This window comes from Macrotis lagotis, chromosome 4, assembly GCF_037893015.1.
Source record: "Macrotis lagotis isolate mMagLag1 chromosome 4, bilby.v1.9.chrom.fasta, whole genome shotgun sequence".
NCBI lineage: Eukaryota > Metazoa > Chordata > Mammalia > Peramelemorphia > Peramelidae > Macrotis > Macrotis lagotis.
This window is the reverse complement of record NC_133661.1, coordinates 99,759,153-99,779,813: the sequence shown is the minus strand read 5'-3', so window position 1 is coordinate 99,779,813 and position 20,661 is coordinate 99,759,153. Positions and strand designations below refer to the sequence as shown.

Sequence of the window (20,661 nt, the reverse complement as noted above, 5' to 3'; positions counted from 1 at the left end):
CTTCATAGCTTCCTTAACTTCAGAAGAAACAGTGAATAAATTTGAATGGACTTGGGTTGAACTAGCTATTAATGAGACTGTAAATGTTATGGTTTGCATGTTATATAATCCTGGAGAATTCTATTGTCATATACTTAAAGAAGATGGTAAGTTACTTTAAATTCTATGCCAGTTTATATAGTCTTCATTTTACTTAGGTGATGCTATATTTGACACAGTGATAAGCATTTATCTCTTCAATCTTTCTGTTTTTAAGAGGTAATTGACTTCAGATAAGCTGGTGTTCATACTACTTATGTTAATAGTTCTATTATCTCATTTACACAGTAAGGTGTTCAGTGCTAATCATAGCCCATCAAGGTCTTTTCACAAGTTCACCAGAGGATCTACCTAATATGATAGAAACATTTGTTCATGTTTTTAACATTATGTTAACTATGTAGCCTGTGGTTTGCTCATATTATTCCTTGATCTTAATACAAAGAATAAACCATCTACTTTCCTGATAACCCAAACGAGTGATTTGTCCCTTTTCCTGTACATAAGTCATAAGCTAAAAACACCTTCGTGTTTTTTTTTAAATTTTATTTAAGGTAATGGGGTAAAGAGTGACTTGCCCAAGGTCACACAACTAGGAATTATTAAGTGTCTGAGGCCAGAGTTGAACTCAGGTCCTCCTGATTCCAGGCCAATGCTCTATCCACTGTGCCACCTAGTTACTCCACCATCATGTTTTTGTCATCTCTCCTTTGATTCTTTGCAGATTATGATATTGCATGATTGGGAACCATTTCACCAGAGAAATAATTGGTGTTTATAGAATTTATTAAAATAGTTCCTAAATACCATTGGAAACACTGTGTAGTTTCAAGTGTAATTCATCTTATTTTATAATTCTCATCCAATTTCATGCTCAGAATATTGTCCAACTAGAATATCTGTCTACAATTCATGTACTGATGGATCATCTTAGTGGACTTTTAAAAACCGTTTTAATCATGGTTTAAAAAAAAGTTTTGTTGCCTGTGGTTCTTTTTCCACACTCATTTGCTTTTAATCTTTATCATTAGTGTATTTCACTTTTTTAAAATACAAAAATTTCAAACACAAAGATAAAAAGTATTTTATATATTATATACATAAATATGAAATATATTTCACTAATGGTTTTTAAAATTATATGTTAAATTTCATAAGGAACAAAATTACCCTTTCATTTTTTCTTTCCTGTTTTGATTAATGAATATTTCATATTAATGTAGAGCAGTGATCTTGAACCATTTTATTTTTTTCTGGGTGGCTTTTTTTAAATCTTTTCAATAGTAAATCTCATTAAAGAAGCTCTATTGTTTCAGGACTTAATGCAATCAATATTAGAATAATCTGTAAACAAAATTAACTGAAAGACTAGATCATCTATAGAAATCCCTCTTCCATTTTTCCTATGTCCTGAATCGCCTTCATGACAGAGGCAAAATTTTGTTTTGAGTCAAAATATCCTTTTTTCTATTGAAAAACAAAAGCAACCAACCCGGACTGGATGTTATAATCTATTTTTTAGTCAGATATGTTAGCTATGAAGAGGTATCGGGGTAGCCAGGTGGCACAATGGATAGAGCACTGGACCTGGAGTCAGGAGGACCTGAGTTTAAATCTAGCCTCAGACACTTAATAATTACCTAGCTATGTGGCCTTGGGCAAGTCACTTAACCCCTTTGCCCTGCAAAAACTAAAAAAACAACTTAAAAAAAGCACCAAAGAAAAATCTTTGGGGGCAGCTAGGTGGCACAGTGAATAAAGCACCTGCCCTGGAGTCAGGAGGACCTGAGTTCAAATCCAGTCTTGGACACATAATAATTGCCTAACTGTGTGACCTTGGGCAAGTCACCTAACCCTACTGTCTTGTAAAAAAAATGTAAAAAAGAATCAAATATTGAATCAGTAAGAAAATGGCTTGTTGATGCGGGGGTCCAGCCTCTGCGGGGTCCTTGGAACTTGACAGGAGGGATAGAGTCGGCGAAATGAGTTGTCAACAAGTGGGTATAGGGCAGGAGCAGGTTGACTGACTGTCAGCTGCTTAGATTTATTTTTATAGTCTTAGAATCATATGAAACAAGCGAACTAAAATAATTTCCTTGGTTACAAAAATATACAATTTTCATTAATAATATAGTTCATATGGTTACAAGTTTGATCATGTAGTGGTTACAAATGTCATTATCAATCATGTAATTAATTTTCTTGTCCCTGCTCAGACCTTGATGACCTCAACCTGCCTGTTGCCTAGTTTGTTGCTGCATAGTAAAGTTATTGATTAAACAGAACTTTCCTTAGAATAATCTTTGATATAATTTGTTTAATGGAATGCTTCTATGTTTTTGTACTGCATATGTAATGTTTTCGATATGCTCCCTTAACAACCTATAGCGAGGGAAGTTATGTTTGTCCACCTGTCCGTTGACTCATTCAATAACTAATTTTCCTTTTAGCCCTTGTTGGTAGACACTATGGTTTCTATGACTTTTTATTCTTTTGCCAGTAAACTAAGGCTGTTAGAGTTCACATATTGGTTACCTATACTAACTATTCTCTCACCATCTTTATCATATATTCTTGTGTATGATAAGGGGGGCAAAACTGTTAATTTCCCTGGAATTCTATCTGACCCATCTTGTATCTGGTTTCCCTGTATATATTCTGACATCTCCCTGGAACTCCCAGTGCTGTATCTTCCAAAGATTTCATAATGTTGAAGCCTTTTGTATGTCTCAGGGAGAGGCAGTCCTGTTAAATTTGGACAAAGTTCACAATCTGTTTTATTCAAGGAATTTCTCTGAAATCCTTCCTTTATAGTCATTCCACTATTAGGATGAGTAAGTTTTGCAATCAATAATAGACCTATAAATATGGGTATACATGGAATCCCTATATATATTGAAGAAGGAAATGTTGTTCCGTCAGGTAGTGTGACTGCCCTGAGTCTTCTTGCCGCGACTGTGTCAAACAGCTTAGAGACCCTGGCTCCCAACATGTTGGTTTCTTATATTTGTTAAAACTTTATAATTCCCGTGAGTAAATTATACTCAGAGAATTTATAGAAATGAGAAAATAGACACATATGGTTTAGTAGTCATTGATTTTCTTGGTTGCCTTTTAATATACTCTTAAATTTTTATTGATCATCTAGTATCTTCCCCTCTCTCTTCAGTTATCTTGAGAATTGATCTTTCAGTATTCCCGGAATCATCTTTTCCCTTTGTGGGTACTTATATCATTAAGGTTCTCTTCTTGTCCCTTCTTTGGTACTGTCTTTTCTTCTTACCTAACACATCTGGGGATGGAAATAATACAATGCAATTATGTCCCATTTGCATAACTTGCCGTAGAAATTTCAGATAAAATTTTTCCATTTTCCGTGTTGGTTGAAATTTCATGTTTCACCTTTAAATAATCATGGGGTTATCTGTGTTTTGGGGAGATTGCATTTCAAGTTTTTGAAAAACATGAAAAATAGCTCATCTTACAGAGGATGAAACAGAGCAATGTGGAAGTCAAACGCATCAGATAAGGAATTTAAGCTCAGGTCTTCTTATCACAGGCCTTTTGCACTGACAAGAAGAGATTCTTATTTTGCTACTTGTTAAACTATATTTGACCTCTAAGTTCCCTTTTATAAAACTGAGATTCTATGATAACCAGTTTTTTTACCAGTTTGATTTTTGTGATGCTACTGAACTTTTCTCTTTTCAAAAAAAATATTCCGGTTATATAGGCATAGGGCTTCTCTAGATGTTTATAAGCTTTTGATCTCTTGAGTATTACAATTCTGAATCTTATTTACTACTTTTTTTTTTTTTGCTTTCTTTCCCTACACAGAGTAGTACTAGGGTACATGTTAAATTAGTTTGGAGAATCTTCTCAAACTCTGTAGAATTTTCCACCCTCCTAATCCTTTTCAGCAAATGCTGAAACATATATAGTTATCTTCATCATGGTCTTAAAAATTTGGACTCATGTTGAAACTAGTTCTTAATGTTTTTCCAAGGAGAACTTAGGAATCATAGTTCAATGTATTTTAAATCTTCCTTATATCTTTTGTTACGGTTTGTGGTAAGCTTGTTAATATTGCTATGATTCAATTCCTGTAGTATAGGTTCAACTCACTGGTCAGTAAAAGAAGATCTCTCATTTTATGTTTCAACTTAAATTATTTATAGGCAGGATAAAAATTGAGTCTTAGTGTCTTTTGCCCCGTTTTCCAGCTTATTCCAACATCACCTACAAACTGAAAGCTATTTGGTAATTTTGTTTAATAGTTTGTCAGGTAGCAAGCCTTTCTGTTAGACTGATCTGACAGTGACATACTTCTGAAGCCTTTCCTACTTGGTATGATGATATTGAGTCAATATTTTTGAAGAATTTTAAGGATTGCAAAGAGTTCTAACATACCTTTTTTAACCTTCTAATGATTTATTCTCTCCATCTATACGAGTAGACTGAAGTTCATTGAGCATAAGTGACTTGAACATGGTCATATACAACCAGAAAATATCCCAGGCAGGTTTTAAACCCAAGTATCTTCTATTTATAAGGCCATTGCTCTTTCCAGTGCACCATGTTGGGGGAATTTTTTGACATCTCATGAGTACCTCTAAACCATAATAAGCCATTGTAGTTCTACTTTTGTGAGAAACCCTTAAACAGTGGATAGAATACTGGCCTTGGACTTAGGAGGATCTGAGCTCAATTTTGACCTCAGATACTTAACACTTACTAGCTGTGTGACCTTGATCAAGTCACTTAACCCCTGATTGCCTCACATCCAGAGCCATCTCCAGTTGTCTAGATTAATATCTGACCACTGGATTCAGATGGCTCTGGAGGAGAAGGTGAGATTGGTGGCTTTACACAGTACCCCCCTCATTCAAAGCCAATTAATGTGCTTGGGATACATTACCTCCCTGATGTCATGAATGAAAGACAAACATCATCAGCATCATTATTAGATTACTATTTGTTTTTCCAAAGATTTCTAAGCAAATTTTAAGTAATATAAGCTTGCATTTTAAAGAGAAAATATGTTAAATGTTCCCCCAAAATTTCAAAAGGAATCATTAGCAGAAATCAACCACCACATAACCTGGGTTCTTGATTGTTTCTTAAATATTGAATCAGTAAGATAAACCTAAATCCTATGGAGCTGAAATAGCTTGCCCAAAGACATAGGAGCTAACAAGAAGAAGAATTGAGAATAGAACCCAGGTCTGGTGGATGTGTAAGCAGTACCACAGCATTGTACCTGACTTGTCCCATGTTAAATTTCTTTTTCTTTTTTTTTTCTTGTCTTTCTTTCTTTTTTTTTTTTGCAAGGCAAGTGGGGTCAAGTGGCTTGCCCAAGGCCACACAGCTAGGTCATTATTAAGTGTCTGAGACCGGATTTGAACCCAGGTACTCCTGACTCCAGGGCTAGTGCTTTATCCACTGTGCCACCTAGCCGCCCCCCCCCATGTTAAATTTCTTGAAAGAAAATGAAGTCTGAGTAGAATTCCATCAGTTAAATTATCAAGAATTTCAGGATTCTGGATTTCAAAATAAGAAACATGTAGAAGGGTGCTATCAGTTCTAATCCCACATTTGTATTTGTTTAATTAGACAGTTTTAGTTGGATAGAATATACTTGAACTTGAACTAGATTCCCATACAGGGAAAATTCTTCTCAGGTAGGAGTAGTATCTTAACGGAAAATTAATGAGACAAGAAGAGACAAAATGTTTTTAAGTTGTAATAAGCTAGGTAGCACAGGGGATAGAGTGCAGACTTGAAGTTAGGAAGACTCATCTTCTTGAGTTAAAGTCTGGATCTCAGACAGTTAATTAGTAGCTATGTGACTGGGCAAGTCACTTAACCCTGTTTGCTTTAGTTCCTCCACCATAAAATGGAACTGGATAAGAAAATCGCAAACCACTCTTGAACCTTTGCCAAGAAAACCCTAAATGGGGTCACAGAGAGTCAGGCACAACCAAACAATAATAGCAGCATGTGGCAAGACCAGGGTACAATCAGTGGGCAACTTTCCTGCTTCACTGTTAATCTCATGTTGTCAATAGAACATGAAGAGTATCCCCAGCATTTTGGATTAACTTCCTGTGGTGAATTTAGTGATGGACATGTGCAATGTAACATGGGTTTAGCAGGCATGATGGATTGTAATCTGCATCACTAGAAGAAATGTACATGTTGACAGTCACAGATTTATGTTTTGAAATTATATCAGTTTGGGTGGTAGACAAGGCAGTTTGAGCAGATAAGTAGTCAGAAAGAAAATTGGCTTGACAACTGTGGGGAAAAAAAAGAATTAAGTGTTATCCTAAGAAGTTAGGATTTTGACTCATGTACAATGACATTTTGATGTATTGGAAACTTTTACCAAGTGTTATAACATAGAACAAAAAAAATTCAGGTAAAAGCATCTTTATGGTCACTCAAGTCAAACTTAAATGACAGACTAAGAAAATTTGAAGCATTGTTGACGATATCTATTAAAAATTGTCTGATTAACAATGTATTTTGACTCTAAAAATATCACTGGCATGGATTGATCAGGCAGATTATAGAAATGCTTCACTGAAAAACTTTAAAAGTAGAATAGTTTCCCCAATCTACAAGCATTTTGCTATAAGTATTATTATTACTATTATTATTAACCAGTATTAATCATCTTGCTATCTCTAGTATCTCCAGTAGCACTTTGATTTCATTTTATTATTTTCTTTTAAAATACATTTTTCCTAGTTAAAATTTTTTAACTATGTTCATTTAGTAAAATATTATTTAGGATTGCGGTTTTTCATGTATTTTCAGCTTTAAATGGCTTAAATGAAGTGAATAGGTCTCTAGCAGAATACTGTCAACAAAAAATGCCCAATGATTTTAAACCTGAAATTGGAGAGCCTTGCTGCGCTTATTTTACAGGTAAGATATCCATGATTTACTCTAGATTTCATTAGGTCTACTTTTCCTTGTAATTTTTTTTTGCCTTTTTACTAAAAATATCCTTTCTTTTTAGTTCATAATTTCAGTTTTCCTTTTAACATGGTTTTCCTCTTTATTCTAAGAATATTCAGGTATACATTTTTAAGATAAACTTGTTGAATATTATTTAAAGACTTTTCTTTCTAGAACCTTTGTTAATGAACATGAACCTCTGCTAAACTAGGTTGTTCTTTACTTTTTTTTGTGCTTAGAATCCTTTTGTCCATCTAGTGAAGAATATACAAGCCCCTTCTCAGAATAAAATGAAATATACAAGATGACAAAGGAAACCAATTAAATTTTAAATAGTTATTAAAATATTAACTTCATGGCTACCAAGTTAAGAACCTCTGTCTAAACCCCTTATATAGAAGTAAGTTTTAGTTGAGACTTAACCAAATTCATTTTTTACAGTTTGAACAAGTGTAGTCATCATTTATTTATTTAGTGAATTATGTGTATAACCTTTATCTTATCTAAAAATGCCCTCCCAAAATAACTGGTAGTCCCCTAAGAGAGAACTAATAACTATCTAAAGGGGCAGCTAGGTGCCATAGTAAATAGATTGCAAGGCTTGAAGTCAGGAAGTCTTCCTTATTTGAATGATTCAAATCTGGCCTTAGACACTTAACTAGATATGTAACTTAACCTTGTTCATTTCAGTTTCTTCATATGTAAAATGAGCTGGAGAAGGAAATGGCAAATCACTAGGATCTTTGCCAAGAAAACCCTAAATGGAGTCATGAAGAGTTGGACATGACTGAATCTAGTAGCAATAAAAGAAAGCAATTAAGTGTACAGTTAACAGGAAAGGTTAACTTAATACTACTGTCAATATGTAACATATTGAAGAAAAAAAACTTTTTGCATAGGTAATTCTTTATGTAAATTCTTTGTGTAAAATCTAGGTGATGGTAATTGGTATCGTGCATTAGTAAAGGAGATATTACCAAATGCAACAGTTAAAGTGCACTTTGTGGACTATGGAAACATTGAAGAGGTTACTACAGATAAACTGAGAAAGATGTCATTCAAGTTCTTAAAACTTCCATTTCAGGGAATCCGATGCTGGCTAGTAGGTACGTTGAGTAATATAAAATTATTTTAATAATTCAAAAATACTTAGAAATCCCTGATTCTTAAACAATATTAAACATAAAGGCATATTACATTAAAATTTTTCATTGTTCATATGTTTCCATTACAGTGAAAGATACTACTTCCCATCATGAAATCTTGAGAAAATACTATTTTAAAACATTGACTCAAATAGCTTGATTTTTTTTTTAAAAGAAATTTTGAATAGGTTGAGTAATTTGAAATTATTTAGGAAATAAAGCAATATTAAATTTTACCATAGAAATGATAAAGTGCTTTTTTGACAATTGTAGCTATCATAATTGTAAAACTTTTTGAAATCTTACATGTGTAACACCATGATTTAGTAACATTGTTGTAGTATTTGAAAAAATATTTTTAGTTTCAAAAATAAATTTGCAGTTCCTTTAATTGGAAATTATTAGGTAAGGTGTGTAATTGGAAAGATCCAGAAGCATAATTCTATTTTTTAATTTTATAAGTTTATTGTTCTTTTAAAAATGGAATTTGCAAAGATAGCTTTAAGTTTAGGGATAAAAGACAAAATTGATTGAAAAATTGTTAGCCTAAGTGAACAAAGACAATTTCTCTTGGAAATCCTATTAATGAAATTTTTTTCTCCAGATATAAAACCTAGAAACAAACATTGGAGTAACGAAGCCACAGCAAGATTTCAGATGTGTGTTGCAGGGCTAAAACTTCAGGCTAAAGTAGTAGATCTTACAGATAATGGTGCTGGAGTTGAACTCATTGACTTTTCTACTGCTTATCCAAAAGTTATAAGTGATATACTTATTGATGAACATTTGGTCTTAAAAGATGAGCCACCATGTAAAGATTCACAAAGTAACAAGTCTGTTGGTAAAATTGATTTGCCATTTGATCCTGATGTGCTTCAAGGTAAGACTTCATTTAAAAATGTCTTTGTTGTATTAAAGCATTTCTTTATAAAGTTGGCATAATTTTCCAATAGCATTTCTAATTCAGTGAACATCTGTTTGAGTATATATTATAATCAAAGCACTGGGCTAATAGAGTTTAGAATCTTGTGTATGATTTTTCAGAAAATGAATTATGTATCAAATCCAAGCCTCATTAATTTTGTCAGTACCTATTAACTGTTGAAATGGTATAAGAAGTCATTCTTTGAAGATGAATATTATATATGGGGCAACTAGGTGATGGAGTGGATAGAGTGCTGGGCCTAGAGGCAGAAAGATCTAAATTCAGATCTGGTCTCAGACACTTAATAGCTGTATGACCTTAGGCAAATCACCTAAGCTTGTTTGCCTTGGTTTCCTCCTCTGTCAAATGCTTGAGAAGGAAATGGCAAACCACTCCAGTATTTTGCCAAGAAAACCCCAATGGGGTCAAAAAGAATTGAGCATAACTGATCAACGACAAAAATATTTTGTACATTTCTAATGTGATTTTCCTTACAGGTATGATAATGGCTACCATTTATGTATGCAGCACTTGAAAATATACATATACATACAACAGCCCTTTGAGGTAGGTAGGTTAGGAATAGGGACTGGATTTCATTGATAGAGGAAACTTTCTGGTAAGAAAATATATCTATTTGTTCAGGTTGGTGTCTTCTCTGCAACTTAAGAGTCTGATAGAGTTGCCTACAACACTGAGAGCTTAAATGATTTTCCTTTGGTCACACAGCTAGTTTATGTGTCACAATTAGAATTGGAACCTAGGTCTTCCAGGCTTCAGAGACTAGTTTTTTTTTAGCCACTCCTATTACAATAACTCTTTGAGATAAGGACTTTGGATATTGTCTCCACTCTGTGGATGAAGAGACATGGACTCCAAAAGGCTAAATGACTTGTTTATGGTCTCATAGCTCATGTATCAAGACTTAGAATCTTAATCCAATTCCTCTCAATTCTAGGTCCAGTACTATGCTGACTATTCTGTTTCTTGTTTTATACTATATTGTGCAAAATAACTGTTGCTGAAAAGTTTATATCAATTACATTTTTAGAAAATCAAATCCTATTTTAATTGTACTAGGGGATTTTGTATTGTAATATATAAATAATTGTAATATATAGAGTATTTTATAAAGTACCCAGATAATATATATACAGTTGACTATATTAGGTAAGTTCTGGGTATATTGGCTGTAGTTTTTTATTATTCTAGATGGTGACTGTTGGCTCTAGACAAAAATCCATTTTCCTTCAAAACTTAGCTCAAGGCTTTTCCTGTTCCTCCTCTCCCCTGTTACCTTGTATATATTCTATATCTACTTATGGTAGCGTTTTGTCTCCTTTGATAGAATATAAGCTCCTTGAGGACAATTCCCATCAAATCAAATGTGCAAGCATTGTATATGCCTCCTTTGTTTGGGTGCTAAGTTCTGGGGATATCAAGAAAGACTAAACAAAACTCAAATAATCCTTAATTTCTAGGAGCCTAACAGGGAGAAAGCAATTATGTACAAAGAAGATACACATGGGAAAAATTGGACATGAATCTAAAGGGAAGGCACTAGTGGGAAGGGTTGTCAAGAAAGGGTTCTTGCAAAATGTGGATATTTAACTGAGACTTGAAGGAATCTAGGAGCAGAGACAAGGAGAGAGAGAGAGAATTACAAGCATGGGAAATACTGTTGAAAATGAAGAATTGGGAGATGCAATGTTTTGGGTGAAGATAATGAAGGAATATTAAGGCTACTATGGATATGAGGAGAATAAGGTATAAAAATACTATAAAAGTAAGAAAGATTCAAGTTTTGAAGGGCTTTAAAAAACAAGGATTTTTTTTTATTTGATCTTGGGATAATAGAAAACCAGGAGTTTATTGAAGAGAAAGGAATGACATGGTCAGACCTATGCTTAAGGGAGACCTATCTTATAGGTATAAAACCTTGCACTGTAGTGGTGGCAATATCACATTGATGTCACTTAGGTTAAAAACAAGATTTGGTAACTGATTGGGTCGCAAAGTTGAGGAAAAGATACCAAGATATCTGAGGACATCCATTTCATGTTGTCCAGTGAGCAGCTTAAGATTTTATGATGAGAGGTCAGGGCTAGACAAATAGACAATTCCTTTTTGGTCCTGTCATGCACAATGTCTGACATACAACAGGCATTTAATTGGTGCTTGATCCCTACCACTATTATCTCTTATGTAAGATTGCCAGCCTTTATTCCCCTTTAAATAATCAAATTCCACTTCCTAATTTCTCCTTTATTAGCACTAGTATATTCCTTTTGTCTTCCTTTCTCTTTCCCTTTTGAAAACTCTCAAAAATAGAATCAATTTACCCCCCCCTACTTTGTCTTTGACTCCTAATATATTTTTCTTTTTTTTCTTTTTTTAGAAAATTTTATATATTTAAGGCAATGGGGTTAAGTGACTTGTCCAAAGTCACACAACTAGGCAATTATTAAGTATCTGAGGCCAGATTTGAACTCAGATCCTCCTGACTCCAAGGCTGGTACTCTATCTACTGCACTACCTAGCGGCCCCTCCTTATACCTTTTTAAAAAATATATTTACTTTTTTCCAAAGAGCAAAAATCTGCTTTCCCATCCTACTCACTCCATATTGAGAAAGGAAAAAAATTCCTATTACAACTATATAGGGAGAAGCAAAATAAATAGCCATGTTGATCATATTCAAAAAATGTCTCATTCTGTGTGTTGTCATTCACCTCTAATATAAAGTGAGAAAATCATGCTTCATCATTTATAATTGTGATTGATCTTATAGTGATTAGAATTCCAATGGCTTTCTTTCATAGCTGTGTGTTTTTGCCATGTTAAAATGTTATGAATTGTTTTTCCACTGTTCAGTTTTCTCTATAGTTTAAGTTCCTCTGAAATGATCCTTTGATCATTGCTTGCAGCACCAATACTGTTCAGTTATGTTTATTTACCATAGCTTCCTCCACAGTTTTCTGCTTTGAATTTAATTTGTTTCATCTTTTTTGGAAATTCTAGTTGAATTTGTGCTTTTGCTGTTTTTTTTTTATTTTAGCCTACTTTTTGTTCATGCCAGGTTCTGTATACTTCTATTTAGAGGGAAGATCAGGTATAGCCCCTGAGCTGCTTTTTTGGGGTATTGCCACAGTCATTATTCTGGGTGCCAGGTCATCTCATAGTAGTTGCTGCTTGTGTTAGATTATGTGAAGAATCACACTTTGATATCCGGGAATGTAGGTGTAAAAGAAAATAAAGATGTATTAAAGAAGTTACAATACAAAAGAAAGTAATAGAGTTAAGTAGAGATTAAGGAAAAGGCCACATAGATTGCTAATTGATTTTGGCAGACCCGCTGTCAAGGTTCCAACAGGAATCTGGGAAGGTGAGAGAAAGAGAAAAGGGCAGGCAGCCGTGAGGCTTGGGTTAACTAAGCCCATGGAGCTCCACTTGAATTAAGGAATCCTTCTGAGTGAGAGACCATAATATGAAGCCAGAGAAGCTTTCTGTTAAATACCCCTCCATTTTAGACTGGACAGAGGGTGGGGCTTGGGGAGTGGTAGCCAGGTAACTCCCAATGTCAAACCATATACTGGTCCTTCCTGTCTTTTCAACACATTATTTCCTGTCCACCAGTATCTAGAATCAAGGTTAAGTGAAAGGGAAAATAGAGGATAAGATACAGTGTCCAAGGGAGGCAGAATCTCAAGAATGGGAACCTCCACCCATTTAACAGATTTTGTTTCTGCAACATTCACATGGTGAGGACCTGCAAGTTTTCAGTACTACCAGAGTGGCCTGATCCAAAGCAGAGTTTAATTTGAGGCTCCCATGGTCTAAGTTCTGCAAGTTTCTGACCTGGATCAATAAACTGATGAACTATTAACTAGCTAGGAAATTAACTAGTTCAGAGGGACAGAACTGCAGTCTCCCCTTAGACTGGGATTCTTGCCCTGCCTTTTCATCTTCAGGCTTTCAAATTGGGCGAGAAGCTGGAAAGAGATCCCTCTACTCCTGGGGTCTGGGCCTCCTCCATGGCTGCATGCTTCTGAATGACCTTTAAGGGATCTAAGAATATGTCGCAAAATGAACTCATTTTCTCTTCCTTCTTTCTTTCCTTCCTTACCACTCCGTGGTATTCAATTTAGTTCCAGTAAATTCTACTTTCTAGCCATTCTGCTTTACTATTTCTCATTCCATAGCTAACTCCATGTCCTGCATTCTTTTCTCACCTCTACTTCTTAGAGAACCCCTGACTTTTTTTAAGACTTGGCTAAATGCAATTTTCTACAGAAGGTCTTTCTTGGCCTCTCTATTTGTTATGGTCTTTATTCTATATGTTATTCTGTATCTACTCTACATACATATATCTTGCAAATTTTATTTTCATTTTTGAATTCTTTCTCAGTCCTTTCCCTTCCCCACCTATTTAAAGGCAAGAAAAACAAAGCCCATCCAAATATATATAAGGCAAAACAAATCCCCACACTAACTGTGACCCCCCCCACAAGGAAGCAATGAAATATGTACATCAAGTCTTCACTTGATGTTGACTCTTGATCTAGAGGCAGATAGTGTTCCATGTAGCTTTTTTCTCTAATATTTCATTTTCCACTTCTGTTTTATGAAAGTTTTCCAACATTCATCCATATGCATATTTATGTTACATAATTTACTTCCACCACCACCCTAGAGGCAAACAGTCTAATGAACATTGTACATGTACATTGTGTTTAACATATTTACATATTAATCACGTGCTGAATGAAGAATTAGGACTAAGGGAAAAGAAAGAAAAACATGAGACAGAAAAAAAGTGAACATTGTGTTCATTCAGTTCCTGTAGTTAGGGAGTTTTTTTGTTTTTTTTCCTTCATCTGAATGTGGATAGTATTTTCCATAACAGAGTTCCCAGAATTGTCCTAGCTCTGAACTGCTGAGAGGAGATGCATCTATCAAGATTGATAATCTCACAATGTTGTTGTTAATGTGTATAATGTTCTCTTGGTTCCGCTCCCTTCACTCAACATCAGTTCCTATAATTCTTTCCATGATTCTCTTGAATCGACCATTTATGTTTTCTAATAGAACAGCAGTACTTCATAACATTCATAACTTGTTCTGCCATTTCCCATTTGATGGCCACCCCCTCGATTTCCAATTTATTGCCACTACAAAAAGAGCCACTATGAATATTTTGGAATATGTGGCACTTTTATCATTTTGTATGATTTCTTCTGGATATAGACCTAGTATTGGTATTGCTGTGTCAAAAGGATAAGATCAGTTTTGTTGCTCTTTGGGCAGAGTTCCATATTGCTCTCTAGAGTGGTTGGCTCACTTCACAACACCACCAGCAATACATTAATGTTGCAGTCCTTCCACAATTTCTCCAACATTGATCATTTTCCCTTTTTGTCATCTTAGCCAGTCTGATGGGTGTGAGGTGAATACCTCATGTTGTTTTAATTTGCATTTCTCTAATTAATAATGATTGGGAACATTTATTCATATGAGCATATATAGCTTTAACTTCTTAATTTGGGGGGGGGGCAGCTAGGTGGTGCAGTGGATAAAGCACCAGCCTTGGAATCAGGAGGAACTGAGTTCAAATGTGACCTCAGACCCTTAATAATTACTTAGCTGTGTGACCTTGGGCAAGTCACTTATTAACTCCATTGCCTTGGCAAAAATCCCCCCCCCAAAAAAAATTTCTTCATTTGAAAACTGCCTGTTCATATCCTTTGGCCATTTATCAATTGAGGAATCTGATAAATTTGATTTAGTTCTGTATGTTTTAGAACTTAGGCTTTTATCAGAACCCCTAGCTGTGAAAATTGTTTCCCAGCTTTCTGTTTTCCTTCTAGTCTTGGAAGCATTGGCTTCATTAATACAAAACCTTTTTAATTTAATATAATCAAAACCATCCATTTTGCAATTCTAATGTACTCTATTTATTGTTTAGTCATACAGTTCTCCCCTTTTCATAGACCTATATTGCCTTTTATGTCTAATCCTGTACCCATTTTGACTTTATTTTGGTATAGGGTGTGAGATGTGGGTCTCTGCTTAGTTTTTACCATTTTTCTATTTTTACAATAATTCTTGTCTAGTAGTGAATTTTTAATCCCAAAAGCTATTGTCTTTGAGTTTGTCAAATAATAGATTACTATAGTCATTTACTCCTGTTTCTTTTGTACCTACCCTAGTCCACTGACCCATTACTCTATTTCTTAAACAGTATTAGGCAGTTTTGATGACTGCCACTTTATAGTATAGTTTTTAGATCTAGTAGAGCTAGGCTACCTTCCTTTACATGTTTTTTCTTCAGTTCCCTTGAAATTCTTGATCTTCTGTTGCTCAGATGAATTTTGTTATTAATTTTCCTAGCTTGGTAAAATAGTTATTTGGTATGGCAGTGAATAAGTAATTTAATTTGGATAGAATTGTCATTTTTTATTATGTTTGCTCAACTTAATCATAAGCAATTGATTTTTTCCCAGTTTAGATCTGACTTCATTTGTGTGAAAAGTGTTTTCTAACTGTGATCATAAAATTTCTGAGTTTGTCTTGGGAGGTAGATTTCTAAGTATTTTGTGTTGGCTGCAGTTACTTTTAAAGGAATTTCTCTTTCTATCTCTTACCCTTGGGCTTTGCTGTTCATATATAGAAAGTGCTGGTGATTTATGTAGGTTTAGTTTATATCCTACTACTTTGCTGAATTTGTTATTTGTTTCAGGTAATTTTTTTTAGATAATTTTCTCAAGTTCTCTAAGTATACCATTATATCATTTGCAAAGAATAAAAATTTTGCTTCCTCATTACTAATTCCAGTTCTTTCAATTTCTTTTTCTAATATTATTGCTAAAGCTAACATATTTAATACTTTATTGAGAAGAAATGGTCAAATCCGGTCTCAGACACTTAATAATTACCTAGCTGTGTGGCCTTGGGCAAGCCACTTAACTCCATTTACCTTACAAAAAACCTAAAAAAAAAAAGAAATGGTGATAATGGGCATCCTTGTTTCACCCCTGATCTTATTGGAAATGCTTAGCTTATCCCATAATATTTTTGATGATTTTTAAATAGATATTACTTAATATTTTAAGGAAAACTCCAATTTATTCCTATATTCTCTAATATTTTAATAGGAGTCGGTGATACATTTTGTCAAAGATTTTTTTCAGCACCTATTGAGAAAAATCAAGATTGTCATTGCCTTTATTATTGATAGGTTCAATTATGTTGAGTTATGTTTTCCTAATGTTGGACCATCCGTGTATATATGGTACAAATCCTATCTGTTCATAGTGCTTTATCCTAGTAATAACTTGTTGTAATCTTTGCCAAAATTTTAATTAAGATTTTTGCTTCAGTGTTCTTTTGGGAGATTGGTCTATAATTTTCTTTGTCTGTTTCACTCTTCCTGATTTAGGTACCAGCACCATTTTGGTGTCATAAATTTGGCAGAACTCCTCTTATTTTTTTAAGTAGTTTATGTAGAATTGGAATTGTTTCCAAAATGCTTGGTAGAATCCATTTAAAATTCCATTTTGGACCTATAGACTTTCTTTTTTTAATTATATAAATTTTTTTGTTTTCCAATCACAAACAATTATTTCTACCAGTCATTTTTTGGGGGGGGAGATTTTGAGTTTTACAGGTTTTTCTCCCTCCCCCCCAACAGAAGGCAAGCTGATATAGGCTTTAAATTTGCATCCATGATAAGCATAAATCAGAATTGAGCTTGTTATGAGAAAAGAATCAGATCCAAAAGGAATTAAAGATAGCAAAAGTACATATTACATAAAGCAACTTTTAAAAATTGAAGATAATAAGTTTTGGTCTCCATTTAAACTCCACAGTTCCTTCCAGTATACAGATGGTATTCTCCATCACAAATCCCCTAAAATTTTCCCTGATTATTTCAATAAATCTTAGAGGATTTATTGATGGTTTATTCAATTTCTTTTTCTGAAATGGGGTTATTAAGTATTTTATTTCTTGTTAATCTGGATAGTTTGTATTCTTTGTAAGTAGTCATCCATTTCACTCAGGATATCAAATTTATTGGCATACAATTGGACAAAATAACTCCGAATTCTGTTAAATTTACTCTTCATTAGTGATGCGCTTGCCCTTTTCATTGTTAATACTGGTAATATGGTATTCTTATTTTTTTTCAAAGATTCACCAAAAATGGGACAGCTAGGTAGTGCAGTGGATAGAGCACCCTAGAAGTCAGTAGGACCTGAGTTCAGTAGGACCTGGCCTCAGACACTTAAAAATTGCCTAGCTGTGTGACCTTGGGCAAGTCACTTTAATCCTATTGCCTTAAATAAATAAAAAAAAATTTTAAGAGTCACCAAAAGTTTATCCATTTTATTGGAGTTTTTTTCCCATTAAAACCAAGTCTTAGTTTTATTTATTAGATCAGTGGTTTTCTTGCTTTCAATTTTATTGAGCTTTGATTTTCAAAATTTCTCATTTGATAGTTAATTAGGACCTTTAATTTGTTCTTTTTCTAATTTTTTTAGTTGCACAGTCAATATATTGATCTCCTCTTTCTCTGTTTTATTCATATCAGCATTTAGAGATAAAAAATTTCACTTTTAAACTGCTTTGACTGCAATCCTTAAATTTTGGTATGATGCTTCATTGTTATTTTCTTGGATGAAATGATTATTTCTATGATTTGTTGTTTGATCTGCTTGTTCTATAAAATTGAATTATTTAGTTTCCAATTAATTTTTGGTTTATAATTCCATGCATGTTAATTATATATAATTTTTATTGTATCATGGCCTGAAAAGTATGCATTTATTATTTCTGCTTTTCTCCATTTGATTGTAAGGTTTTTATGCCCTAGTCCATGTTCAGTTTTGATATAGGTGATTTGTACTGTGGATAAAAATGTATATTCTTTTCTATCCCCATTCAGTTTTCTCCAGAGGTCTATCATATCTAAGCTTTCAAAGATTTTATTCATCTTCTTGACTCCCTTGTTTATTTTGTGGTTAGATTTATCTAGTTCTAAGAGAAGGAAGTTGAGATCCTTCACTATTACAGTTTTGCTGTTTATGTCTCCTTGTAGTATATTTGAGGTACAGTGGTTAAAGCACTGACCCTGAAGTCAGGAGGACCTGAGTTGAAACCCAGCCTCAGACACTTGACACTTTTTAGCTATGTGACTCTGGGCAAGTCACTTCACCCTCATTGCCTTGTATCCAGGGCCATCTTCATATCTGGCCACTGGAACCAGATGACTCAGGAGGAGAAAGTAAGACTGGTGATTTGGCATAGCCTCCCTCCCCCCTCCCTCAAATCCAATCCATGTGCTTGTCATGGCATCACCTCCCTGTTATAATGGTTTTCTTTGAGAATGAAGGATGACAACATCAAAAATTTAAATGCTATACCACTAGCTATACATATATATTTAATAATGATATAACTTCATTGTCTGGGATGACTGTTAAGATGTAGTTTCCTTCCTTATCCCTTTTAATGAGATCTATTTTTTCTTTTACTTTGTCAGATATCAGAATCATTATCTCTGATTTTTTTATTTTCACTGAAGCATAAATATATTTTGCTCCAGACTTTTTTACCTGTTTCTTGTAAAGATTATATTGTAGGATTCTAGTTTTTAGTCCCCCTTCCATTTTATGGGAGAGTTCATTCCATTCACATTTACAGTTAATATTACTAATTCTGTATTTTTTTCCATGCTGTCTTTACCCATTTATACTTTTCTCTTTCTTTTCCTCTTATTTCTCCTCACCATTGTTTTACCCCCTTTCTCTGTTTACTTTTATTTATACCTTTGCCTTAGCTTTGATCATTCCTTCTTTCCTTTCCTCCCACCCCCCAGGGTAGGATAGATTTTTAAAATCCAATTGAAAATATATTATTCACTCTCTGGGCCAAATTATTGAGTAGGACTTATTCAGTGTCTACACCCTCCTTTCTTTCCCTCTAGATCTTTGTGCCTCTTCACCTAGTGTTATTTAGCCTTCTCCTAAATAGACCCTCTTTTTATGCTTTTATTATTTTAGCCCTGTCTTGTACTTACATCCCCTTGTCAAAATATACTCCTTTTATCTAATTTGATAGAAATACTATCAAAGTACAATCAGTCAAAAGTTGATTGCTTGTTTGCTTGATTGATAAGCAGCATTGCCTCATAGTCACTAAGTACCCTTGCCCCCTTCTGTCTCATTATAGAAATACATCTCTCAAGAATCATGAATCACATCAAATTATAATCACTTTTTACCTCACCCCCTTTTCAAGTACCTTCCATGGACACATAATCCTTATGAGCCAAAATATCATGCAAAGCTAAATCATTTCATGTATTCATTTGTAACTCCACACTCCCCCCCTAGTATTCCAATTTTAGCCAGAGTTTCAAGCAAAGCATATCTTTTCGTAATGTTTTTATGTCCTGTCCCTCTTAAGTACTCTCTCCCTCCATCTCTATAGTACTCCAACCATAGCCCTACAGCCCTTTTGTGTTTCCTTTTCCAGTTGTTTAATTTTACTTTTTTTGCTGAGTTATATTCCCTTTCCAGTTGGTCAATTTTATTTTTTGAAAAGTTATACTCCCAGGGTGGCTAGGTGGCGCAGTGGATAGAGCACTGGCCCAGAAGTCAGGAGTACCTGAGTTCAAATCCGGCCTCAGACACTTAATAATTACCTAGCTGTGTGGCCTTGGGCAAGCCACTTAACCCCATTGCCTTGCAAAAAAAAAAAAAACCTAAAAAAACAAAAAAAAAGTTATACTCCTTTTCCCCTTTCTTAGCTTTACTTTTGAAGGAGTTGATTTGGTCAGTTTTCATAATTTTCCTGCATGACTCTCATTTCTTTTTTTTTTTTACTTTTTTTTCTTCTTCCTCACTTCTTTGTTTTTTTAATTCTTTTTAAAATTCTTCTAAGACATTTTAGATTTGAGTCCAATTCATAGACTCCTTTTAGACTCCCCTTGTAGGTAACTTGTCACTTCTTTTTCTGAGGTGGCATTTTTTATCATCTATTTGCATAGTAGCTTTCTAAGGTTAGAGCTCTTTTAGTTTTTTTACTCATTTTTGATATGGAGTATAGACCCAAGATTTTTCTGATGAGACTGGAGTCTGTTCGCTGATTTTTCATTGGCCAAGATGTTGTCTGTGCAGCCCAGAAGATGCCTATGCAGAGGTTTGTTCCCACCCCATTGTCTTATCTTTGTCCCAGTAGTCCCAGGGTTCAGACTTTGTCTAGGGTGCTGGCTTACTGTCTAGATGCTGGGACCTGGGCTGCACTGCAGCTAAAAGCCTGCTGCTGGCTTTCCTGCTCTCCCACCTAGCTGGGCTTTACTTCCCCGTTCCATCCCCCCTTGAAGAGACAGATCTTTATTGAAGATGTTTATATAGATATGATGTCTACTGTTGAAAACTTACTTCTTTCTCTCTCTCTCTCTCTCTCTCTCTCTCTCTCTCTCTCTCTCTTTTCATGGTGGGGAGAAGGGGATCTGTAGCTTTAATATCTTTGTAGAGGCTGGGAGCATGCTAGATTCATGCTATCATCTTAACTCTGCCCTGGA

At 34.4% G+C, this 20,661-nt stretch overlaps 1 protein-coding gene across 6 annotated transcripts in view; it reads left to right on the top strand.

Annotated features, from left to right (window-relative positions):
* The window catches only part of TDRD1 (tudor domain containing 1), a 68,565-nt gene that overhangs the window by 39,138 nt on the left and 8,766 nt on the right, over positions 1 to 20,661 (top strand). For all 6 annotated transcript variants that reach the window (XM_074233633.1, XM_074233634.1, XM_074233635.1 and 3 more), the window contains 4 exons: positions 9 to 146; positions 6,862 to 6,972; positions 7,941 to 8,111; positions 8,755 to 9,030. In XM_074233633.1, the coding sequence (XP_074089734.1) occupies positions 9 to 146; positions 6,862 to 6,972; positions 7,941 to 8,111; positions 8,755 to 9,030 (696 nt within the window). The remainder of the gene's footprint in view (positions 1 to 8; positions 147 to 6,861; positions 6,973 to 7,940; positions 8,112 to 8,754; positions 9,031 to 20,661) is intronic.